The following is a 27449-nucleotide window of genomic DNA, read 5'->3' on the forward strand; positions in this document are numbered from 1 at the left end:
ATCTGATTAATAATCACTACCTAATTTCCTTGCATTTTATTCAAGACCAAATTTGGTTTTCCATAGAGATAATTATGCTGAATTATTTTTATATCTGGAATTTGTTATGGGAGATTGTTGCCCCCTCATATATGTTCAGTTTAGCTAAAAAAAAAAAAAAAAAAAAAAAAAAAACAAGATAACAAGCATTCTCATACACCCAGGACTCTTTTAACACTTTCTTAAACTTGCTGAACTGATTGTGGCACAGGGTTTGGGAACAGAGCAAAATAATTGAGTTCTAATTTCTTCAGGTTGGTAAAGTTCATGACTATCAACTTTACCAATGGTAAAGTTAGCTATCATTCTATTTGCTTCTCGTTTTTCATATCTTTTTAAACCCAGTTATTCAACGATCACTTCTTATTTCTAGTACTTGAGTTTGAGTAAAAGATGTTTGTAAGTCAAACAAATTCCACATAGCAGCATCCTCTGATATCTCTAAGGGTCTAAAAATGATATAATTTCTTTTCCTATTTTATGTAGCTTGTAATTCTCCTTAATCAAAAATCCTTTTCGGAATGTGATTTTTACATCTACCTGGTTTATCTAAATCAGCTTGTTTCTATAGTCTAATCTCTTGAAATGATATTCCTTGCATCTGGCTCTCCTCCCATTCATCTTCCTGTCTATATTTTGCTCTTCTAAGTCCATCTTCTGTCTTCTATTTGCATCCAACTTGTGATTCATTTTCTATCCACTACACTTTCTCAGAGCTCCTCTCCTGCAATCTTCTTGTTCAAGGAGAATGACAACTTTAATCTGTTTATACAATAAGGAGATGATATCAGAGCTAAAGAGAGATGCCAAATAAAGTCATCATAAAATGGGGGAAGAGTTAAGTACAGCTCTCCACGAGCAAATCAACACTTGGCAGAATTTTGCATATGTGATTAGTCCTAGGTGAAACGAAGATGTCCATAATACGTAGCAATCTTGGGCACAGAATCTGTGTCAAGCAGGGAATCTACTGAGATCAAGGACAACATTACGGCAAGTACTGACACTCTTTCTTAGACTTCTAGAGAGTTGGAGTAGGTAGGAGGAACAAAAAGTGTTTTATTTAAAAGGAGAAAGGCAGTCATTTTCTTGTTTGTCCAAATTTCAACAAAGACAAAGGCAAATGAGATCTTGCTGTTTACCTGTTCATCACAGGCTCCCTGAGAACCTTCTATATGTGCTACGAGCTGCTCAAATTTGGGGAAACTACAGGGACTATTATGAAACCCATGGGAAATAGAAGTGGGCACCAGGTACAACACTGAGAGTTAATGACTTTATGCTGTTAAGGCATGCAACTGTGATTTGCAAAGCAGGTGTGGCCAAGCACCAGAAATAACAGTACAACTTTAAGAAACGGAAGAGGTTCTCTATGTTCTTTCATGGCTGCTTGGTAAAGAACTGCGATCTTTAAGCTTTTCTCCTTTCTAAAGCTAACTGGTTCCAAGAAACGTTAACATATTGTTAACAAATTAGCCTTCATGAGATGTGTGCCACAGAGGGGAAAGGAAATGTAGCTTCAGGGATAAAGATCTTTACTAATGTCACTGAAATGAAGGAGAACAGTCTAAGCAAACTGGATTGATTTAAGATTTGGTCGTGATTAAGAGAGCACTATAGTATTAGCTACATGGGTGGAGGTGTGGTTAGCTTAATAATTCAAAGGGAAAATGAGAAGAAAGTTTGGTTAACAATCTGTCTCTGTCAGTTACTTTAATCTTTAATGGAAGAACTGTCGGACCTCAAATCCATTAAAGCTTGTAGGCAGACTTGCTTACTTGACTCAAATCACTAGTTATGCACCTGACACCACTATTGCTACCCAGTGAGTTCTGCATCTCATTTTGATTTATTACCAAAAACTCCAGACAAAAACTTCTAGCTGTATTCTAGAATCTGCCTTCATTCTGGAATCCCTTAGAAACATGGGTCAAATAACAAAAATCCTCTAGTACTGCCCTTGTATCAAGTCAGAGGTACATCAAAGGCAACTCAGGGAAACATACTGGGGATATTTGTCGGGTATAATTTAACTAAAAGAAGGTTTTTATTTAAAACCAATGCTTTTACGCTCCACTTGCAATTACATTATGGCATTTCTCAAGTATTATTAATAATACCAAATGCATATTTGTTGCCAACATTCCATCATTAATTTATCAAATATTTACTGAGCATCTACACTGTGCCAGGCACTAGGCCAGGTTTTAAGAGACCAAAGACAAGTGAAATACCTGAATTTCTGAAAAAACTTACAGTTTAGCAGTAGTGACATACAGGTATCAATTACAGAGTGGATGTGGGGAATGAGAATGCATGTCTTAGTATATGTGTTTTAAGTTTCTGCAAGCCATCATGGGAGAAGAATCCACTAAGTGAATGGAAATACGAATGTGAAGTTCTTAAGAAAAGCCATGGCTAGAAATTTAAAGGTATCGATTGAAATCTACTGAGAACTTAATAGGGCTAAAGATAGAACATGTCTACATGAAAAAGTGGGTGGAAAAATAAAAGGAATGAGGAAGCTAAGAGATTTTAGAGGAAGGAGAAGTGGCCACCAGTGTCGAAGATGTAAAGAGAGCAAATAAAGATAACTAAAAAGAAGCCACTGAAATTGGCAAGATAGAAGGCACTGGTGTTCTAGTTTCAGTGGAGGGGTGGAGATGATCTCCAGATGATAGAGGTTAAAATCCTGTAAATTTGCATTGCAAAATAGTTAACTAAAAACACAAAGGCTAAATTACTACACCTTTTGGATTAGCAGGCTTGGCCATTTGCAACACTTACATGTGACTTTGGGCCACTAAATGAACTTCCTGAGTCAAAATTAAATAGAAAGGGCAATAATTATTTTATAAAATCTTTGCATCAGAGAGAATATGGATGTAAAACACGTAAGAACAGAGCATTAATTGCTAGTTCTCTTTAGCTATTAAAAACAAATGTCTGTTCAGTTTTTCCCAGTGTTTTAAGTTTTAAAAACTATAATAAAAGAGCCCCCCCCCTTTTTAAATGGTACTTTTAGCAGATTACCATATCCAAACCTGAATGCTCTCTTTAGCCAATAAGCAAATCAAAACCTCCAAAATCTAAGGTAATTTCCAAGATAATCACTATGTACAAGTAATACTAAATCTGAAAATATAAAAAAGATTTGACCAAGTTCTAAATAATGCTTCAAAACTGATCTGACTTGTGAATTTTTCATTGCTGTAGTTAGGCCTGAATTATTTAATCACCTTCATACTTAATTAAATGACTACGGGCAATATCAATAATTTTGAGAAACAGAACAAAAGCTCTCACTCAAGCCTACAAAAACTCCTCCAAAATGGAAAATGTTGATCTTGCTAAGAAAAACAATATTACAATGTTATTGCTGAGAGTTGTGATGTTTTTCACAGGAATTCCAGAATCTAGAGCATTCCTAACATATAAAATTAGAGGAAGAGATCAACCATGGCATGCTAAATGTTCATTATTGTGGGTTCTGTCAAGGTTTCAGGTTTCTTTGACATTTCAGTTGGCCTTTACAAATGAAGTAATGAGGTACTTCAGCACCACATCCTGGCCTTTCTTTTGAGCTCATGGCTACCAGATCCCTGCCCATTTGGGCCTCCTCCCCACTCTGTGTTATATTCCATTTGGTTCACAAGAAGAATTTCCTGTTGGCCTCTTGGACCTGACAGTATCAGTTACAATTCCATAGTCATTTGGTATGGATATATTATTAGCATCTTATACATATTTCTATCACCAGACTTCTATACCGTTTTTTAGAATTACCTATTTAAAAGTATCTATCAGTAGAATATCAGCTCCATGAGAACAGAGGTTTTACTCTGAATTGTTTATTGTTGTATTCTTACCACCCAGACATAGTGCGGTGTACATTGTACGAACTTGAATAATATTTGTTTAATGAATGAAGAAATATATCATTCATCTCCATTAGCCCGTTCACTCTTCAGCACATGTAAGTCATCTCCATGTGATTGTTCACTCTTCAGCACATGTAAGTATTTAATAAATGTCTTTCAAATAAAAAAATAATAATTTAGTTGCTCCATAGCTAAAACTTCCTGAACCAAGAGAAATAAAGGGAATATTAGAAATTAACAATGTTCCACTTTCCACACTGACTTTCTCAATGACTATCTGGAGAGGACAAAAGCTGTCTTATTGCAGACTGCTTAATCACTCTGATGTCATCTTATATTTAAAAGATGAGGACAGGACATTTGGGTTATAAAGACAAATCATGGCCATCTGCTTCCCACTCAGGAATGCTCTATCTGGGTATTAATTAAATATGATCTGATAATCAGTTTCTTCCTGTTCATTTATTTCTGTTATGCGTCAAAATGATGAGAGTTTATATAAAGAAAACACTTTTTTCTTTATTAAAATAATTAATGACTCAAAATAACAGCATGGCATGGCATCCTCTAGTAGAAAAAAATCATTTAAATTGTATTTAAATATAGCTATGTAACCATGTATTCAATTAAAAAATTCATCTTCCTGCTATATTTTGAAATTATACATTGACAAACCTTAATATTGAGAGTTTGTACTTACATAATGTTCATGAATAAAATAAAAATACATTAGACTGGCATAACGAGAGGGAAGGTTAAGTTAAAATATGTAAACCTCAATTATAAAACATTTAAAGAAACATTATATTGTTGCTTTAAAACTCATAAAGCATATATGCTTAATAGTATAGTACTCAGTGGATTTCCTTGAATGAATTATTTTAATTAATAGGTTAAAATACTTGGCTTTCTACCAATCTATTTTTGTAAGTAAATATTTCTAGTAAAGCTTTTGAGGGTAGTTCAGAATTTTCATTTTCTAAGTATGTTTCAATAATAGGGTGGCAATCTTATTTACACTGAAAATTTATTTTGAAAATACTTTTATTGAAAACTATAAAATAAACTTTAGCAGTAAGCTTTGGAATCAGAGTCAAGGTTCAAATTCTGACTCCAATCAGCAGCTGAGTGATTTTTAAAAATTGCTTAGTGACTCTAAAATACATATCTCAAATGGGGAAATGATAGTTTTCACTATAAGAATGGTGGAAAGATTAAAAGAGATAAAAATCTATGTAAAGTATTCAGAATTAGGTAAACTACTCAATATAACTTAGCTATTATTGTTATTATTATTTGTAATGGTAGTAGTATTGGCAACGATCCAGTCTACATTGTCATAAACCTTGAACTAGCAGTCTTCATTAATAGGACAATGAAACTTCAAAATAGTTTGACAAATGCTGAAAAAAATGCTGGCAAAGGTCACTGTAAGTTTCAGTGCCTATCACTCTAAAATTCAGTTACAGAAAAACTGAGTAAACTCTAAAGTCTTCTAAAGGCAACTGCGATTATATTGATTGAGCCTTGAATGTCTACACTGCTTGCCAACTGGCTTACACCCATGCTGTTTGCTATTTAAGGTATACCTTGAAATACATGCAATCTATTGATCTTATAGTTTAGTGAATATTACACTGAACTTCCACAGTTGAAATGATAAATTTAGGCTTTATATCATCTGACGATTAACAAGTTTCAGCTCAACTGTTTTTGCTGGCCCTGGAACAGGTCCAGAAGTTTCCTACAGTGCAAGCTCTGCCCCCATAGTTATGCCCACCTGTGGCATTATCCTCACACTTGTCTGCCTGTCCACCTATGTCATTAAATCTTCACAGCCCTCCTTCTTTTACGCAAATGATTCCTCTGAGTTCTTGTAGCAACTACACCATCCACTATGGTAGCCACCAGACATGCATGTATATTTCAGTTTAAATATAAATAAAATAAAATAATGATTATTTTTCTCAATTGCATTAGCCATATTGTAAGTGCTCTATAATCTTATGTAACCAGTGGCTACCATATTGAATAGCACAGATTTGGAACATTTCCATTAGTATACAAAGTTGTATTGGGCAGTGCTGAAAAGAGCTAATTTTCCCTCAAACACATTTCCATTAATGCTACATTAAGTACATGAGATTCTAGAGTCAATAAATGAAAAAAAAAAGCTCAAGTTAGTCAGGTAATAAATACTGAGTTACACAAAGATGTATGCACGCATGAATGTATGTACAGGCAGACCTTGGAGATATTGTGGGTTTCGTTCCAGACTACTTCAATGAAGTGAATATTACAATAAAGACAGTTAAACAAAGTTTTTGGTTTGCCAGTGCATATAAAAGTTATTTTTAACTATACTGTTATTAAGTATAAGTATTAAGTGTGTCTTAAAATGCAATATCTTAATTATAAAATATTTTACTGCTAAAAAATGTGAATGATCATTCGAAACTTCAGTTAGTTGTAATATTTTTGCTAGCCAAGGTTCTTGCCTTGGAGTTAGTGACTGGTAAGACTGATCAGGGTATGGTTACTGAAGGTTGGGGTGGCTGTAGCAATTCCTTAAAACAAGACAACAATGAATTTTGCTGCCTCGATTGACTCTTCCTTTCACCAAAATATTTCTCTGTACTATGTGATGCTGTTTGATAGCCTTTTATCCACAGTAGAACATTTTTTCAAAATTGGAGTAAATCCTCTCAAACTCTGCCACTGTGTTATCAATTAAGTTTACAGAATATTCTAAATCCTTTGTGGTTATTTCAGCAATGTTTACAGCTTCTTCACTAGGAGTGGACTTCATCTCAACAAACCACTTTGCTCATCCGTAAGAAGCATCTCCTTTTTTGTGGAAGTTTTGTCATGAGATTGCAGCAATTCAGTCACATCTTCAGGCTCCACTTCTAATTCTAATCTCTTGCTATTTCTACCACATCTGTAGTTACCTAGTCTATTGAAGTTTTCAACTCTTCAAAGTCATCTATGCAGATTGGAATCAACTTCTTCCAAACTCCTGTTAATATTGATATTTTGCCCTCCTCTCATGAATCACAAATGTTCTTAATGGCATCTAGAATAGTGAATCTTTTCCAGAAGGATTTCAATGTAATATGCCCAAATCCATCAGAAGAACCACTATGTACAGCTGCTGTAACCTTACAAAATGTATTTCTGAAATAATAAGACTTGAAAATCAAAACTATTCCTTTATCCATGGGCTGCAGAATGGATATTGCATCAGTAGGCACATAAACATCATTCTCCTTGTGTATTTCCATCAGAGCTCTTGGGTGACTAGGTGCATCGTGAAGAAGCAGTAGTATGTTGAAAGAAATCATTCTGAGCAATAGGTCTCAGGAATAGGCTTAGGAAACCATGCTGTAAACAGATGTGCAGTCATCCAGGCTCTGCTGTTCCATTTGGAGAGCATAAGCAGAGTAGATTTACCATAATTATCAAGGGTTCTAGGATTTTCAGAATGGTAAATGAGCATTGGCTTCAACTTCTTAGCCCCTAACAAGAGACTTAGCCTGTCCTCTGAAACTTTGAAGCCAGGCACTGATTTCTCCTCTTTAGCTATGAAAGACCTAGATGACATCTGCTTCCAATAAAGTCTGTTTCATGTACATGGAAAATCTGTTGTTTAATAGTGTCACCACCTTCATCAATTATCTTACATCTTCTGGGTAACTTGCTGTAGCTTCTACATCAGTATTGGAGCTTCACCTTGCACTTTCATGTTACAGAGAAGGCTTGTTTCCTTAAACCTCACGAATCAACCTCTGCTACCTTCGAGCTTTTCTTCTGCAGCTTCCTCACCTCTCTGAGCCTTCATAAAAACAAAAAGAGCAGGAGCCTTGCTCTAGATTAGGGTTTTGTTTAAGGGAATGCTGTGGCTGGTTTGATCTTCTATTTGGATCACTAACACTTTCTCCATATCAGCAATAAGGCTGTTTCATTTTCTTATCATTGGTCTGTTTGCCGGAGTAACACTTCCAATTTCCTTCAAGAACTTTTGCTTTGTATTCACAACTTGGCTAACTGTTTGGCCCAAGAGGCTTAGCTTTGGGTCTATCTCGGCTTTCAACATGGCCTTCCTTGCTACACTTTTTGTTGTTGTTGTTGCTAATTTCTAGCTTTTGATTTAAACTGAGAGATGTGAGACTTTCTTTCACTTGAACACCTAGAGACCACTGTAGTGTTATGAGTGGTCTAATTTCAATGTTGTTGGGTCTCAGGGAATTGGGATTCCCAAGGTGAGAGAGAGAGACAGGGGACTTATCTTGGACTTCTGAGGGCATTTCACAAATTAATGTAAACTGTGATGCTCTAAGAGTGGAATACAAATATGCAACTTTTCTCAGATTTGTGTTACAATTTTTTTTTCAAGAAATAGCTCCAGGGAATTATAAACTTTAAGAAATACAGATAAGCATTAGCATCATTAAAAATCAAGTATGAGTATCATTGGGCACAGAAAGGTGTAACAGAATCAGTTTGCAGTTTCTCAACTTCCCCATGTAATTTACCTAATAATGTGCTGAAGAGAAGGTTTTATGCCAGTTCTACCTTCCTTGCCTCCCCTTTGACAATCATCTCTCTCCCACTTTACGAAAGAATGATATACTTCTCAGCCTACCAGAAACTTATCCTGGTGCACTGTCCCAATAAAGAGCTAGGATCGTAAAAGAACAATTATTGCAAAAATTCTTGCAATCAATGCAAATAATCCCAGAGAGGCACTGCAATAACATTTCACTTTCAACTTTAAATAAAATATTGATAAACAAGTATGTAGTTTCAATCAGTGATGCACTAGTATTAACAGCAATAATTCAATTCAAAGAAGATGTAAAAACTTACAGACTTTTGGTGGCAGGAAATTTTAAAATTTCAATTACATACTTTTTTTGGAGCAAAAAGTGATACGATTTTCTGATGTATTGAAAATAGGAATTCAAGGAGAAACTACAGTTTAAGAAAAAAAAATGCAATATATTAAGAAGGATCTTGTTTTTTTCTCTTATAAAATTAGCTTTGGTATTTAGATAACACCAGATACATTTTAAAAAATCACCGAAGAGTTTTGTTTTAAAATGTCAATATTTACAATGTGCTGCAAATTACCTTTTGCAAACATTTACCACTATGAAATACATTAGGGGCCAAATTAAAAACGTTGAGGGTGTGTATAGGTTTTGAAAATTACTTTTTTATTAATAAATTATGAAGTGTCCTACATCACCATTTTTTGGTGTTTTGAAATGTTACAACAATACAGTCAACAGCTAACATATTGAATGTTTCTGCGTGTGAGGCAGTCTTTTATCTGTATTATCTAATCTTAACAAAATCCTTTCAGACTATAACCATCACCACCTTTGCTTACAATGAGTAAACCAAGGCACAGACTAGTAAAGTAATTAAACTACAGTTACCTAGTACCAAAAAGTGAAGCTGGAATTTGGCTCCAACCAGGCTGGGCTTCGGCTCCAACCAGGCTGGGCTTCAGAGCTCACACTGCAACCCATGGCACAGTATTACCTACTTAAGTATGTTTTTCCTCCATAAATATTCAAATGTTGAAAGCTTATCTTTTCAGTTAGGTTTTCAAGTCATGGAAGGCAAGGCCATACCATAAAGTTCTCTATGCTCCATAACACCTAGGATTGAGTTTTGCACATAAAACATGCTTAATCAACATTTTCTGATTAGACATTTAACATTTTCAAGAATTTCTCTCCTCCATCTAATAATCATGAATGACCCTCTTAAAATATACACAATCTGGCTGGGCGTGGTGGCTCACACCTGTAATCCCAGGACTTTGGGAGGGGGGCAGATCACGAGGTCAGGAGTTCAAGACCAGCCTGGCCAACATGGCAAAACCCCGTCTCTACTAAAAATACAAAAATTAGCTGGGTATGTTGGCACTTGCCTGTAATCCCAGCTACTTGGGAGGCTGAGGCAGGAGAATTGCTTGAACTGGGACCCGGGAGGTGGAGGTTGCAGTGAGCTGAGATTGTGCCACTGCACTCCAGCCTGGGCTAGAGAGGGAGACTCCATCTCAAAAAACAAAAACGAAAACAAAAACAAAACAAACAAACAAAACAAAAGTCCCCCCAAATCCCACAATCTAAGTATAATAGTAAACTTTATCCCACTATTTATAAGGAACCTAAATCTATATAGTTGACTACCACCAGTGGAAATATTCACACAACAACTTTAGTAGTGGTTATCTCTATGTATGCTGATTAATGGTTAATTTTATTTCTTCTTGCAGAAAATAAATTGTTTCTTATTATTTGTATTTTCCTATTTAGGGGCATGTATTATTCTTGTAATAAAAAAAGAAAATAATATTTGTTATTCTGACAATATTTAGAATTCATGAATACATCAAACAAAAGGAAAAGAAAGGGATATAAACAAGCAAGAAAGAAGAACATCAACACAGGAAGGCTGCAGCACATGAGGCGAGTCAGAAGGTTTGGGCTGAACACTCGGGAGGGCCTGTTTCTCCTTACCTGGAATGAGGAAGCCACAGGGCCCTGGCAGCCCTAGGAGCAGGGCACATGTTCAGACAGGGCAAAAGCAAAACATTTGACTTGTTAGAGGCTATGACAGGAATTTCCAGAAATTGTGAACTCTACATTTTTGATACATTTTCAAGAAAACTAGGTCATTTCCAATGGACTACTTTTGAGAATTATTTGAAAAGCCTAATTCTTTACTTGGGCACCTCGGGTAACTGCTCTGTCTTGCCAAGCATGGGCTGAAGAAATAATCATTTATTGGGCTTTTCAACCATACCTTTGGAGTGACAATTGGTTGTCTTTTTTCTTTTTTACTTAATATAGCAATTCTTAAAAGAAATACAAATGATTAAAAACCATACCTTGACAGGTAAATTTTTTGGAGGGAGTTGTGAGTAAAAGTTTATCTGCCATTTCTCCAGGACCAGCACAACGAGCAATTCCAGGCTCCTTATATTCCGACTTCACCCAGTCGGATAACCACTGCATGTTACAATCACAGTAAAGAGGGTTGGCTCCAATTGCTCTGGAAAAACAACACCACAAAAGCACACACACACATACACACACATACACACACACACACACAAGTATGGAAGTATTGTTATTTCCTAAGGGCAAAGAATTCAAAGTGATGCTCAGCAGAAAATCCCCATAGATTTACTGAGGATAACAATTTAGCAAAAAATAGAGACTCTGGGGATTCCCCATTTTCCTGAACGATATGCACTGGGATTTAGTGAGTTGTCACTGGTGTTAACACTCATCTTGCTTTAGAAGATCTCCTAATATTTTCAGAGACCTGTTTATATTGAGTGTAAGCACACCCTGAGTGCATTAACATTTCATTCACCAATTATTTACTGATAACTTAAATCACAAGGCAAGATTCTGAGGACCCAAATATAAATAACGCATTTTTCTTACCTCCAGAGAACCCTGCTGCAGAGGAGATTAGCATTACATTAGGATATACTCATAGATGCAAAGAACTTTCATTAGAAGTGATGTAGGAAAAGTATTTACAAGATGATGGCGAACCAACAGATTAACTTTTCTGAGAGGCTAGTGGTTAAGAAAGTCTAAGCTGCGTAGGATAGCAAGAGTTAAGTAGAAAGAAAGGTTGGGAACAATGATGCAGACAAAAGACAGGTAAGTACAAAGAAAGAATATAAAATACTGAAGATGTCTAGAGCTAGCTCACCAGAGCTGAGCTGGACCTGCACTGGGTGGTGTCTGTCCCTTTTCAAGGTCGTTCATTTTATGCTTGTTCATTAGTAGTAGTGACAGGAAAGTAATTAAGGTAATAGCTAACATTTATTGCACGATTACTATATGCAGGAGCTGGGATAAGCCATTTATAAGAATTACTTCATTTTATCCTAAATAGTAACTTTATAAGGTCCATTTACTTAATAATTCACTTTACAGGTTAAGAAACTGAGACCTGGACTCTTAACCTTATAAAGCTTGGATTGAAGCAGTAGGTGCATACAATGGCATTTAAAAACGGCTTACTTCTGATTTACAATTAGCCTCTAACTAATAAGACCTCTAGGTCTACTGCCAGGAGAGTTATGCTATGTTTTTTAGGTAGCCCCCCAAATATATGTGTAGAGTCATAATACTTGATATTGTGGAAGTTTTAATGCCCCATTTAAGAATCAGAATGTAGTGAATGTTATGCGCATATGTATGTCAGATTCAAACCCTTCCAAACTGAAAATGAGCAAAATGTTTTTTAGTCATTTGATCTCATCTCTGCCAACATTTAAGTCCTTGCTATGACAGGGGAGGAAGCGGGAAAAGTGAAAAAGCAGCGCTCTTTATGATCTAGGGGGTAAAAGACAAGGCACAAATGAAATGCAAGGCAGAGCAGGGCACAGGACAAGAAAGACTCCACTTGCTCTCACTGTGGCGGGAGGAGGCTGGTAACACGAAGGGAAGTTCTGCTCAGCTCAAGCAGCACCTTTCCCATGAAGCCGCTTCTGATGTGTGACCATAACACTAGAAGAACGGCTGCCTCCTCATTCAGGCTGCATTCTCTGCCTGAGCTAGTAGCTTTCTTCATATTGCAGCTCATGCACGTGGCAGCCATGGAGTTTGTAAAGGAGTGGCTTAGAGGTAGGTTCTTGGCTCAAAGACGAGAATGGAAAGGCCCTGCCTTCCTGGACCTAGTAGTTTAGTGGAAGGAATATTAATAGGCACCAGTCTGATAGCCTGATGTACAAAACGTCAATTGATAGCACAGACTCTATAAGGCAAATGCAGACATAATGTGATTGACTACTGGATCTCCAATTCAATTCAAAGAAGATGTAAAAGCATAGACTTTTGGGCAGGAAGTTTTAAAATTCCCATCATATATATATTTTTGGAGTCAAAAATGATTATTCCTTTCTCAATTTCGTAAACTCGTATCTTCTTGGAGTTTGTGGATTTTCGAGAGAAGTGCAAAACCGGGAGAGGATATGGCAGGAAATCTCTTCTAGGGAACCAGGGCACAACTGACATTGATATTTAGGCTGAAGCAGATAGTTGCCACCAGGCATCCAACTCAACATCAGCCAAGGAGGCTTTGGATCCTAAGGCTGCTGACTGAACTTCCTTCTAGGTTTGCCATGATCTTAACATTACACCTAGTAATAATAAAATCACAGAATTTCACCCAAATGAGTTTTTTGGACTCCACTTATTACATATTTTCAAATGGTTGTATTGTACTTCCAAAAACTATGGAGATACAAACAAGTTGCAATCAGAGAAAACATAAAGGAAAAGCCATTTCACCCAATTTAAGCATTTGGTTGTGTCTTACTTCCAAACTATAGTCTTGAACCACGTTGCATTTATTTTTGCGTGGTGCCATAGTTGATGCTGAATAAATAAAGCCACTTTGAGCAAATCAGGATAGGCTTCACAGAGAAGGTGATATTTGGGATGTGACTTAGAAAAGCAGGGTTAGGATAGATAATTGAAAGGCAGCTGGTATTCTAGAATCAGAAAATAATGAGAGAAAAAGCATAGGCTAGTAAAGTTGGAGAGCCATTATTGTAGAAGAGACATGTTTAGCTAAGCAAAGATAATTTGACTAATGGAAAATAAGAGCCAGAAGGGAAAATTAAAGCCATCTTATAGAGGGCATCATATCCAGTTTGAAAATCTTCACGTTTTCTTTAAAGATGAAACCAGTTACATCTTATGATGTTACAATCAAAGAACTGGCAGAGGAATGTTCCAGGTCACTCATGAGGAAGGTTTGACCCTAAACCTATATCCATAAACCAGGTACTCACAGATGTGACAATGCAGAAAGATCATTGAAAGCACCTTCAGGCACAGCAGAAATGTCATTTCCATGTAGAGAACTAAAAGAAAGAAAAAGAAAAATTAAACTTCCTACATTTCTGAACTCATAGACTCCAGAAAAATTTCGAGACTTTAGTTTATAATAAGCATTTTAAATCAGTGCAGAAAAGATGGTCTATAAAATAAACCATTTCACTACAACTGGATACCTGAGAAAGCAAACAGCTTCCACCTCACATTATGTGTACACAATAAATTCCAGAATTAAGAATTAAATGTAAAAATAAAGATGTATTAAAAGAAAATATAGGCCGGGCGCAGTGGCTCAAGCCTGTAATCCCAGCACTTTGGGAGGCCGAGATGGGCGGATCACTAGGTCAGGAGATCGAGACCATCCTTGGTAACACGGTGAAACCCCGTCTCTACTAAAAATACAAAAAACTAGCCGGGCGAGGTGGCGGGCGCCTGTAGTCCCAGCTACTCGGGAGGCTGAGGCAGGAGAATGGCGTGAACCCGGGAGGCGGAGCTTGCAGTGAGCCGAGATCGGGCCACTGCACTCCAGCCTGGGAGACAGAGCGAGACTCCGTCTCAAAAAAAAAAAAAAAAAAAAGGAAATATAGAAGATCTCCCTTTTATAAACGTGGAGTGAGGAAGGCTTTCAAAGGCTCAATATAAAATCCAGAAACCATCAAGGAAAAGAGGGAGAAATTTTTGACAACATAAAATATATCCAAACAATAAAATATTCCATATAAGAAGCATAATAATATATATTTGCAACTTAGACAAGGGTTAATTCTTTTATTTAAAAAAAACTCCTGCAAGCATAGAGTCAAGTAGTAGATGCATAAAGGTATCTACATTAATAAGGAAAATATAAAGTACCTAACAGAAAATGGGGAAATGATATGATCAAGCTCACCAGAATAAAATGCACCAGTGCTCAGTAAGCAAATAAAATATACTCAAATGCTCTACTAATTGGAAGTGCAAATTAAGACAGGAATGCAGAATAACTTTCAATCTGTCATATGGACAAAAATAAAAGAATAAATAATACTCAATGTCTTTAAGAGTGTTTTGAAAAAGGTACTCTATTAAATAGTTGGTGGAAAAATAAACTTCTAAATGGACAGAGTCTTGTTTGGGGAATAACATGACAGTTACTTTTGGAATCCTTCCAATATACTTGACAGTACCTTCCCACACACCCTACATTTCTTGCTGAAATGTCAGCATATTTGCACCAAGATGAATGTATAGGATGTTCATTAGAGTACTGTATAGTACTCATGAAAATTTGAAATTAAACCAAATTACAGTAAAGATGAGGATGATTGAATCAGTTCTGGTTCCTCCCACCAATAGAATAGTCTGTATCAGTTAAACAGCTGAGTTACAGGCACATATGTATAAATATATATCTATTCTATTCTTATATATGTATTTTTATTCATATAGATGATAGACTAGAAATATTCAGAAGCATACGTTAAACAAAAATAGACAATGGTAGAACAAACACAGATCCTATTAATATTTGTGGCTTTTAAAAGTTATATAGCCAAGGGCATACATCTATGAGAACAGAAAAAAATGCATCTGAAAAAGGACCAGAGAGCACATCAAACTGTCCATTCAGAAGCAGAAGAGTAGGATCAAGGATCATGTTTTATTTCACATATTTTAAAGTACACTTTTATAGTAAAATGTTTTCATATACTATAATTTCTAAAGAATTTTGAAAGTTTCTCAAATTAATTTTGAAAGTTTCTTTCAAAGTTAATTGAAACTATATAAACCATATATCTTAATGTTACATATAATTAAATAAATGATTATAACAACAATCAGTATTACTAAAAATGAAGTTACATTGTCCAAAGCAAAGCTGTTAGACAATGATACAATACGACATGATTTTTCTATTTCCTCATTTATAATAAATCCTAATGCATGTATCTTCAAGCACCAAGAATCAACAAAGCAGTTACATCCTTAAAAAGACAATCCCAAACTCAGAACTCTGAGAAAAGAGATATTTTGTTGAACCTAAGATGCTTACAGTAATCGAAGAGACTTTAATCCATCGAAGGTGCGAGGAGGAATACATCTCAGACGGTTGTAACTTAGAATTCTGAAAGCATACAGATGTCAATTTGTTTTATTCGGAAATCCAAGAATGGTCAAATACTTTAAAAATAAAGCCGTTAAGAAAAGGCTTATTAAAGCAGCTTATTAACTGACAGTGTTAACACACAATATATTGTTATTTTTTGTGTGTTATCACCCTAACACAACATACTTATTTCCTAAATACAACCTAGAATGCTTCCCTCTGCCTACTCCTGCCCAACTTTGTTGCCTCAACCATCCCTTCCCTAAGGTGGATTTTCCCTATCTTAGGGATCTCCCCTAAGCCCCCCACAAACATAAATTACTCTTTGTTTTGTTTTTTTATAGAACTCAATACTTTTTCTAACATCTACATTTGTTCATGTATTGTGGTTTTGTCTATTTCTCCCAATAGAAACATTCCTTGAGCGTACAGACTGTCTTGTTCAATAGCAGTGTCCAGCATCTAGAGATTGCCCTTTGTCCAATGAATTAATGAATACTGAGTACCACACTTTCACACTCACAAGGTGAGGAGCTGCGTCATGTTGCTGAAGCTCTGATTAGAAAGCGTGCTTATTCTGTTGTTACTTAAATCTCTAAAAGAGAAAAAGAAATGGAGTACACTGTTAACCACAGGAATGAAAATATTAGCGATTCTTAGAAGGAGAAGGGTCTTCTTATTCATAGTCACAGCAGTATTGTTAGCATTCAGCTGTTATCTGAAAACAACGAAACAGTGAGTAACCCACTGTAGTAGACTGCAATGTTATTCATGATTACACCTCACCGTTTTGAAATTAGGAGTGATTTTATGTATATATATATATATGCATTGCTTTAGCCAATGTAGTGTGCATGCAAGGGGTTGGTTCACTTCAGAGCAGCAGCTTCAGAGTACACTTTATTGTCCCTTATCCCTCTGCCCCCATCTCCACAAGACTTTTGATATTTTACAGAGAGCTTCCTTGGAGGTGACTTGCGATAGACACATTTTGCAGGTGGGAAATAAACCCTTATCCTCAAAAGTCCTATCAGATACATATACTTTACTCTCATTGATACATATGTTCACTGACACACAGCCTCAAATTTGATCACTGAAAGAACCCCTGATTAATGACATTCAAAATGCCATCAATAAAAACGTCAGTGCTCCTGCTCCTGGCTGAGTCATGGTCACATAGTAGGTCCTCAGTAAATATTTGTTTAATGAATGTTAAGTAAATGGGAGAGATGGTGAATTTTTACCAATGTTAAATGGCTATTTATATGGATAGTTTGTACGATGGGTCGTAATTTACATTTCATGAACTTGATCTTATTCTCATTATATATATAGTGCATATATATACACATACACTATATATGTAAAAAATACATTAAAATATATGTAGATATATAATACTAATATATATTCACCATATATAACTACATGTATTCACTAATTTTTTTCTGAAGCAAAATGTAAAATATATGAATAAATGGAAGACTCAGAAAAGCTGAGGATAATCTATTCCTTTATTAAAATATCAAAATGTCAGTAAAATGGACCCATGAAATTGTGAAAATGTTAAGAATCTGAGAGGAGCTTTATACTCATATTTTTAGCTGCTGAAGAACTATTCCTAAATTTTAAAAATAAAAGTATCTGTATTAGCAGAAGTAACTTGCCTAGAGTTGTATAATGAGTCACTAGTAAAACCATTTTTGGATCCACAAATCCTCATTTGTCATTTTGAACTGGCTTGAAAGTAATCACATGCTGTCCCACAAATGAGCCAATTCTGCTAAAGCGACCCTTTGGAAATTGCAGCAATTTAATGGTTTATTTAACAGAACAAAATGTATGTAATCAGCTCTTGCTGCTATCAAATAAATAACTAGAAGCAGAACAAGACATCTTAGAGGATATCTTTTCCCGTTATTTAATCATTTGTCATTTAAATAGTCCTATTTACTTTCTATAGAGTGTTTGATTTACCCATACTTTCAAGGAATGTGATCAGCAGCAATTTTAACTAGCTTCAATGTACCTAGTTTACATTGGGGCATGTAACATCTTTTGCTACTTAGGTTTTTAGAATTCACTTAGAAATAAACCTCCTAATTCTAGGAATACTAGTAATCTGCTTCTTAAGCTAGTAATATTTACTCTAAAATCATATAGACTTAAACAAATGATATGGTACTTTCGAAATTAATATCTACTATCTTTTTCCTGATTTTTTGTGTTCTGAAAAGTTTTCTCAATTACCAATAAGGCTACTCTAAAACTATGGTATTATACGTAAAAGATTATATGAATTTTTAAGCATTGCGCATATAACCAGATCAAATGTTTGTATATTTAAATATCTTTTTGTATTCACAACTTCAGGGCGGTCAAAAGTGGTTTACGTTAATGAAAAAGAGATGCCATTTTAAGCTAAAAAATCAAAATTTTGAAATTTATACTCAAAATGTTAGTATCTTTGTCAAGTTTACCTAAATACTACATGAATATGTATGGATTTTATAAAATAAATTTTTATACTAGAAACCCATAACGTATTTAATAATGCTTTGTATAAGAAACAAATGTAATAAACTAAATTTACGTTTTTGGGAAAGTCATTACCACTTACCATCTTTTGCTTAAAGTCAAGAATAAAGGCATCGTTTTCTATCTTTCCTTCATTAGTTTGTCATAAAATAACCCATATTCACTATCAATAAAAGTATGCAGGTTTACACATTTTCATAATTCTCTGACTACTTAGACTTCGTTGTATTTGTGTTTTTTTGAATACAGGAGGACATCTTGCTATGACACTCCATCGCCTGATTGATAGTCAATGAAGATGTAGCCAGTGGTCCAGAACCGCAATGAGCAAGGAGGGAAGCAACTAACTGTGAATGATTTATATTATCTGAAAGGTTCATTAAATCTTCCGTCCCTTGCCATCCCCATTTTCTGGAAATAGAGTAAGTCAAAGAAAAGTGCAATATGTTACTCACATAAGTGTTAAATGTTTGTAGTTGGAGAGTTCCTTGGGAACCAGTGTAAATTGGTTTCCATCCAGATACCTAAAAACAAGGGAACAATATTATCTTCTTGCAAAGTTAATAGTGGCCTTGCATAAAATAAGTAAACAGTATTTCACTCTTAACTGAGGCAAGGAACCCCTTGGCAATTTTTGTGTTAAGATGTTGTGTTCCAAGCATAGATTATTATTTAAGAGAAGTAAAGGAAAAAAAAAAAAAAAAAGCAGAGTTGTCCATGAGTCCGGTTCTTTGTGGTTTATCTAACAAGGCAAGCCTTTGTGGTTTATCTAACAAGGCAAGCCAAGCATTTAGCCATCTGTGTGCAAGCAAGGAGGTTCATTCAATTAACCAAATTTTTAGTCAGCCTTCAGTTTGCTTGTGTTTATGTGGACACAATACCACGAAATTCATTAACTACTAACAAAACCTTGCTGCTGTGGCCAAGACCACTCATTGCTGCCTTAATATGTGTCAATACACTTAGTGAATAACAATGGACACATTAAAGGCATATTTGGGGATTTGAACATATTAGGTTTAAGTTTAAAAATAGTTTTAACCAACACATATCCGCTATGATGATAACATTAGGAGATTTTATGGAATATAAATTGATCAAATGTATAAATACATATATGTAACAGCAACAATCAAATAACCATATATAAGTAAACTTTCCCTTCTTATTAGAATCAGAAGAATAATCAGAAAATAGGCTTTGGGCTAACTGGCAGGACACAAAGATAATTGAATGCTTGAAGTTATATCTATGATGTCACAATAAGGAAAATAAATTTCATCTCCTTCCAAGGCTGTTTTTCCTAGAACATAGATGGTGAAGGGTACAAATGTCTTTCAGAAACTGGGGCCATCTGACTATAGATGTGCACACAAACACTTCTGGGACATTGAACATGTGGCCCTTCCTACCCCAATGTTGTGGTCCATTTCAAGATTCCAGGTTGACATTGGTATTTTTTCTGGATATAGAAGTAGCTGAAAAGTTGCCTAAGATAATAATTTATTCCTAATATTTCAAAATAAAAACAATGATATAAAAGGCACCAGTTATCAGAAAATATATTTAATGTTTGATAAATAATTGGGTCTATGTTATGACTCATCATGTCTACCTAAATTTTCTGACTTGGTATTTCTTCTTAGACCCCTCTCCATTTTTTTCTTTCCTCTACCTAAGTTTTTCTTGATACCACTAGAGGGAAGCATCACCCTATATAGTTCAGCACTCTCTCTTTATTCTGGAAAACAGAGGAAGGTCAAAAAGATTCAGAATGTGCACTATGAATGCTTATATGTAAAATAATCTAAGGGGGGAAGTTATATGGAACTGATTAAAAATAATGGATACCATTTGCTCAAACTAGTCCACCAATAATACTAATTTTTGCTAAAGTCTTTAATTATTTAATGTAATACACATATGAAATTCTTCTAATACATGCATATATGTTACTGCTGAGAAGGATTCTGCTGACTCGGTAAAGTTACAAGAATAAGCTCTCTAGGGGGTAATTCTCAGCAAACTATCGCAAGAACAGAAAACCAAACATCGCATGTTCTCACTCATAGGTAGGAACTGAACAATGAGATCACTTGGACTCGGGAAGGTGAACATCACACACCGGGGCCTATCATGGGGAGGGGGAGGGGGGAGGGATTGCACTGGGAATTATACCTGATGTAAATGACGAGTTGATGGGTGCTGACGAGTTGATGGGTGCAGCACACCAACATGGCACAAGTATACATATGTAACAAACCTGCACATTATGCACATGTACCCTAGAACTTAAAGTATAATAAAAATAATAATAATAATAAAAACTTGAATTCACAACAGATGAATTAATATTTTTCTCATCTCTATAACAAACTTTCTTTAGAAAAAAAGACTACCTTCTAATAATTTGTAGTAAAATAGATTGAAAATTCAACTTTTTGAATAGTTGAAGTAGCACGTACATAGCACAGGGCATAAACCAAGCAGGATGTTGAATGGAGCTTAGTAAGAAATGTTTAAAGATTTTTAATGGGAATAGAGTAGAGGGACCAATACATAGTACAGTTAAAACAGTAGAAGAAAGGATTTAGCATCAAAGGTGGTCTGAGTGTAAGTTCTTCACTGGTGTACTCCTAAAATTAATGCTTTGGACACAGAATATTCTTTTTAAAATTTTTTTTTATTTTTAATTATCCCTGCTTTATTTATTTATTTTTATTTTTATTTATTTTATTATATTTTAAGTTGTAGAGTAATGTGCACAATGTGCAGGTTTGCTGCATATGTATCCATGTGCATGTTGGTGTGCTGCACCCACTAACTTGTCATTTACATTAGATATTTCTCCTAATGCTATCCCTCCCCCATTCCTCTACCCCATGACAGAGACCCCGGTGTGTTCCCCGCCCTGTGGACACAGAAGATTCTATAGGCATCTAGCCTTCCCACAGAGCAGGGTTTCGGAAGATCCTTATGTGATCTTCTGAAATAAAAAACCATTAAGAATTAAATATTCAATTACACACATATACATAAAAAACAGTCCTTCCAGTTGATTAACCAATGTGATTGGTAGTGAGAGAGGACCTGAACACTTAACAGCCGTTCAAATCTAAGAGGCATGTTCTGTGCACACGCGCTAAGATTGTGCCTTTTTCCTCTAAGTGTTCCATTCAGGATCAAACTTAGGATTTAAGGAATTGCACGTGATTTGAAAATAAGATCCTTAAAAATTGAAATGACATGTTCTTGAACCTCATTACCTATGTTGCACACTGTCAAAAGTTTGTCAAACCTGCTCATTTGGAATACGTGTGTGCACCTGCACAAACAACTGATACACATCCGCATAAATTACATGTGGGTTTAAATCATTATTGATCCATGGTTCCATATACATAAAAAATAAACAGAGGCAAAGTGATTCAATTGTATTCAGATCAAGCATATCCAGAATATGACATTGGTTTAGAGACAAAGGAATGAAATGAATGGGGCATGGAAGCATCATTATTCTGGCAGCATATTCTCTAATGAATTCCATTCTGCAAGTGTAGCATGAGGCAGCCAAGGGAGTGTGGGCAGTGCAGAAGGTCGAGATGTGTATATATTGGCCATGTAATTTGTGGTTAAATATCAGTAATGAAAATGTCAAGGATAATTGGTCCCATACCCTTTAGGATCTAAAGGACTTTGATTCAAGCCACCAAAAGCAGCATCTCTTCTTAAGGGAAGAGATTATGCTAGTTTCTTCCATATACCAGATAATTATTTATCCCACGTGGTAAAACTTCCTCCTAGGGGTCACAGAGGTACAAAAAGAAGTTTCCCGTACAGAATATCCTAGACTGTAAATAAATTAAATACAAAGCATTTCCCAAAGTGCATTCCACGGGCCATTAGTCTTATAAGATGCTCCATGAGAAAAGGGGTATAGGAACAAATAAATGTGAAAGATACCTTATATTTTACCATTGTTTCTTGAAGAGTCATAGTACACCTTAGCATAGTAAAGGCACTGAGAAATCTTATAGCATAAACACATACACACACACACAATTCCCAAGGGCCTCTAAAGTAGCTTTTGCATTGTTTACTGTTTTACAAGATAATAATAAACTGGCCTTAGAATACGATTTGCAAAGAAGATTGTAAAGATTTCTGTTTGGTCTCCATTCCTCTGGGTGTGTGAAACATTTATCATCAAGGAAAAAGAAAAGAAAAGAAAAGAAAGACAAGCTCTACTTACAACTCTGTGACATCTCTTGGAATACCTTTCGGCAAGACCTTCAAACCCTTGTTGCTACATCGGACAACTGTATCCAAGCAGGTACATTCAGTAGGACAGCGAGAAAGTGGGGAGCAACTATTGTCATCATTTCCTAAATTGCAGAGGAAATACAGGAAAACCCAGATTTGTGGTCTTGAAAGTGCTAGAAGGGATTTTATGCCTTTAAATTAACAAACACAAGAGTCTTAAGCTGTATAATCATTTATATATGGGACATTCAGTATTTAAAAATTGATACCATAAGCTCTATATAGCACTGTTTTCAGACCACCTGGGGAAGAATTCTGGAAAGGGGTTTACAATTTGTAAACTGTAATTACAATTACCAATACAATTGAAATAGTTATTTGTACAAATTATATTTTTAATTAGAATACGTAAATGTAAAGTGAATTATAGAGAAACTGCAAGGAAATAGATATGAAGAGACATAAAAGAGAATATATTAACTTAAAAGTTTAGGTCCCTCATTTATAAAGCTCAAATTAGCTCTCTGTTCATTGGCAACAATAATAGAACCTGCTCTATGTACCTGATAGGGCTATATGAGAATCAAACATGATGATATAGAAAGAGCATTGAAAAGTGACAATTAGTATTTTTGCCAGGTTTATTAAACTTCTGTTTTATAAGATAATTTCTTTTCTCCTTTGAAAGTGTAGGTACTAAAAAACATGCCTAGGGTAATAAAGAAAAGTTAAAATGAAGCTATATAAATAAGACCAACCACAAATTGGAAACTAGAAAATCTAAAACATTCAGAAATGCACATCAAGTAGACTCAAATATGGAAGGTAAGTCTGAGAAAGTAAGTGTCCCGGTACTAAAACAAAACCCAAACAACAAAGCAAAAGATACACGAGCATTATTTGCCGAGCTGAACTATGTTGCAGATTTGTGCAAAGCTGTATCCGAACAGGCATGCGAATGCCTGACAACCAAAGAGTTGACAAGGATTTCTTACCGTCATCACAAGTGAAGTCCTGAATGGCCACATCCTGGATGGGTATTTCTTTTAGGAAGTACGGTTTTTGACATCGAGGATTTCCCGTGACAATTCTCTTCTTCCTGAGCCACTCTCCCAACCAAGCCAGGTAGCAGTTACAGTTAAAAGGATTGGCCAAGAGGTTTCTAAGAGCCACAGGCAAACAATGCATGGTTTAGTTTGGGGTTTCATCTTCTTAATTCTCAAAACCCCAGCTACCCTCCTCCACCCTTTTTTCACCGGTAACGATTCCTTCTTCTTTGTATTCCCAGACCCCCATTCATACTCAGAATCACATGCAGTATATGAGATGCATTTTTTTTTTGCTAAAATATTTATGCTTGGAACTTAAACAGTAACAACACTTTTTCATAAGGTAATTCTTCACATGATTTCATGCAAAAAATAAGGTAAGGCAGAATTTGGGGCTTACACAGTGGATCCTGATAGATATTTCATTTAGAAATAATTTAAACTTGTCAGAAATCTGACTTGCTGTCAAACTTCGCACTGATAATGCAGTAATTTAATATAAAGATGAAGGCTGATTACCTTATATTATTGAGTTTAACCTGACAACAGCTAATTCATTAATTTGTCATCTCAAGATTTCCATCTCTTATTTGCTCTAGAGAATAGGTTTCCCATCTAAACTGACAGCTGAGTTGATTAAATGCCAGTTATAAAAATGAATTTGCTTCTACAAATCTCAATACTTTTGGCATCTCAGCACTTCAGCATAAACCTATTGACAATCTCATTATTTATAAACATGCCATCTTTAATATGCGCAAATTAGTCACTTGATGTAAAATGTCACATTTTGTGCAAAAAGAGGATGAAGTACTTTACTGATGGATGGATGCTTCTCTCAAATTATTTCTTCACTGACTTGAGCTATGAACTTTTTTTCTCTATCTTTATTCCCCTCCTTATAAGTTAGATTAGTATATTTGCATGCCACCATTACTGGGAAATCTTATCAGTTATATAATTAATAATTTCAAATGCTGCTTTTTAGATACTGACATATGAGAGACCTGAAATACATTGTTTGGAGGTGTGTGGCTTTTTTTGCTTTTACATTTTATTTATTTATTTATTTTAAATTTCTTGAATTCCGTCTATAGGCCTACAAATACTCTTTATTTTTAAGCTGTCTACATAAAATAATCTCTTGGATCAGCTCAACCTATTTCTTCAATATTTTGCTAATATCATAGTAGACGCCCTCTAGTAAACAGCTTTTATTTTTGATCCGGTCATCCTAATATATCTCCTGTTATTTCGAATGATTCTGTTTTTTTTCTTTCCTTGAGATGGAGTCTAGCTCTGTCACACAGGCTGGAGCGCAGTGACAAGATCCTAGATCAATGCCACCTCTGCCTCCCCGGTTCAAGCAATTCTCCTGCCTCACCCTCCCAAGTAGCTGGGACTACAGGCGTGTGTCACCACGCCCAGCTAATTTTTTTGTATTTTTAGTAAAGACAGGGATTCGCTATGTTGGCCAGGCTGGTCTCGAACTCCTGACCTCAAGTAATCTGCCCGCCTTGGCCTCCCAAAGTGCTGGAATTGCAGACATGAGCCACCGTGCCTGGCTGATCCTTTCGAGCAAGTTTGTTGGCAATAACCGTATCCATTCTCCTTTTATGATACTTGAACTGAAAATACTCCAGTGTGAGAACACTGGCAAAAATTTGTAACATTTCTTTTATATGCAGCACTATCAAGTTATAATAATTCTAAAATTTAGAATTAAGCTACATCATTGATAACATCACTAGGAAAAATAATTCACTGAACAATACTATAATTTTTTGTTAAAATTTAATGTAAGATAGTAGGTAATATTTTTTAAAAAATTTAAATAAATTTGACATGAACAAGTTTGCACTTTTTTAAGTCCTAAACCCTTGATCACATTTTAATGAAATGCTTAATAATACATTAAATACATTAACAAATATAATAAATGGCTCAAGTAATACATAAAGGCTATTTTTCATACTTACAGAGTAGATAAAGAATGGAGAGTATCAAATGCCCCTGGTGCAACTGTAGTAATTTGATTATCATACAAAGAAAGCAAACGCACAGAACTGAGTCCTATGAAACTGTCATTCCCCACACAGGTTATTCGATTGCTTCTCAACATCCTGAGGGGAAAAAAGGGACATTGTTATGGAGACAAAGCGTCAGGCAATCAATTTTGCCTATCTGAGGATCAAAACGATCCTTGCAAATATGTAGCATTCATTACTACTTTTAAAAAATGTTCTCTTGCTATTAGATATTGCTATGAATATATACTGGGAATATCTTGCAAGAATAAAGTGCTTTGAGTTGTCAATGATTAATCTCAGTTACAAAAGGCACGGTGGGTCTAGGCATGGATTTACAATCCCACGATGAGGGCAGAATGTTTTCCTTTGATGCTACAATTATGTTTGCATGACTGCATAATGTCCTAATTCACCTACAGCTCTCTGAGTCCTTGGAGCCCTGTGATTTGTGTATTCAGGGTAGTATTACATTTGAGGTTGAACAGAAGGGAGGTGGAAAAGAATCAATAGCCATTGCAGATGAAGAACTGAGGGCATCTCAGGGACTTACATACTGAGTCAATGCCAAACATGGGCTGGGGGAGCCAAAATGGATAGAATATCTACAAAGACTACACGAATAATTTTATTTATGAAAATTAGCTCATTGTTTTAAGTTGAGAACTTAAAAAGAGGCAACAGTAACAGATCCCATATCCACAATAAAGTTTAAAAAGGTTTACCATGAAAAAATACTTTTTTTTAAAGTCACTGTATTAATAGGGTTAACACTATTGTCATTTCCTAGTTACTGCTAAAGTTTTGGCTTGATTATCAATTATTTGCTAATTATTTATTTGTCTGGCTTAAAAACTGAACAAAAAGCTCAAAGTCCCATGTGAAAATAGTTATGAGTATATGAATAGTTGCCATAAATCATATTCAGAATTCCTGAAAAATTAAATTATTCCTTAACTTTTCTAAACAAAAGTTGGCTACTAAAAAAATTGAAGAATGTAAATGGGAGAGGTAAAAATAAAGAAACAAAGTGTCACTTTAAAATTCTAGATTGTCCCATAATAAATAAGAAATGTAAACGTTTGCATTCTGCCAAGTCACAGATAAGAAGAAAAGATGATGCTGTCCTTATGAAGGCATCGTTTTATTTTAGAAAACAAATGCACAACAGAAAAGCATTCCTATCAGCACTTTCCTTTGCCATAAATGATGAAGAGCACTGGGTCTTAATCTTGCTGGAGTCACATGTCCCTGGGGGAAGTTGAAGAAAAGTTTGAGGGCCAGGTGCGGTGGCTCCTGCCTATAATCCCAGCACTTTGGGAGGCAGAGGTGGGTGGATCACAAGGTCAGGAGATTGAGGCCATCCTGGCTAACACAGTGAAACCTCCTTTCTACTAAAAATCCAAAACATTAGCCTGGTGTGGTGGCGGGCGCCTGTAGTCCCAGCTACTCGGGAGGCTGAGGTAGGAGAATGGTGTGAACCCAGGAGGCAGAGCTTGCGGTGAGCCAAGACCCTACCACAGCACTCAAGCCTGGGTGACAGAGTGAGCCTCCACCTCAATAAAATAAAATAAAATAGGCCGGGCGCGGTGGCTCAAGCCTGTAATCCCAGCACTTTGGGAGGCCGAGACGGGCGGATCACGAGGTCAGGAGATCGAGACCATCCTGGCTAACAC

General features: G+C 35.6%; 1 protein-coding gene across 4 annotated transcripts in view; it reads right to left on the reverse strand.

Annotated features, from left to right (window-relative positions):
* SLIT2 (slit homolog 2 (Drosophila)) overlaps positions 1-27449 on the reverse strand; it is a 362556-nt gene that overhangs the window by 55234 nt on the left and 279873 nt on the right. For all 4 annotated transcript variants that reach the window (XM_011994270.1, XM_011994268.1, XM_011994269.1 and 1 more), the window contains 8 exons: positions 25726-25869; positions 23693-23859; positions 22687-22819; positions 18890-18958; positions 16417-16488; positions 15840-15911; positions 13762-13833; positions 10828-10991 (listed from right to left, as the gene is read on the reverse strand). In XM_011994270.1, the coding sequence (XP_011849660.1) occupies positions 10828-10991; positions 13762-13833; positions 15840-15911; positions 16417-16488; positions 18890-18958; positions 22687-22819; positions 23693-23859; positions 25726-25869 (893 nt within the window). The remainder of the gene's footprint in view (positions 1-10827; positions 10992-13761; positions 13834-15839; positions 15912-16416; positions 16489-18889; positions 18959-22686; positions 22820-23692; positions 23860-25725; positions 25870-27449) is intronic.

Source organism: Mandrillus leucophaeus, unplaced genomic scaffold (genome assembly GCF_000951045.1).
Source record: "Mandrillus leucophaeus isolate KB7577 unplaced genomic scaffold, Mleu.le_1.0 Scaffold449, whole genome shotgun sequence".
NCBI classification, from domain to species: Eukaryota; Metazoa; Chordata; class Mammalia; order Primates; family Cercopithecidae; genus Mandrillus; species Mandrillus leucophaeus.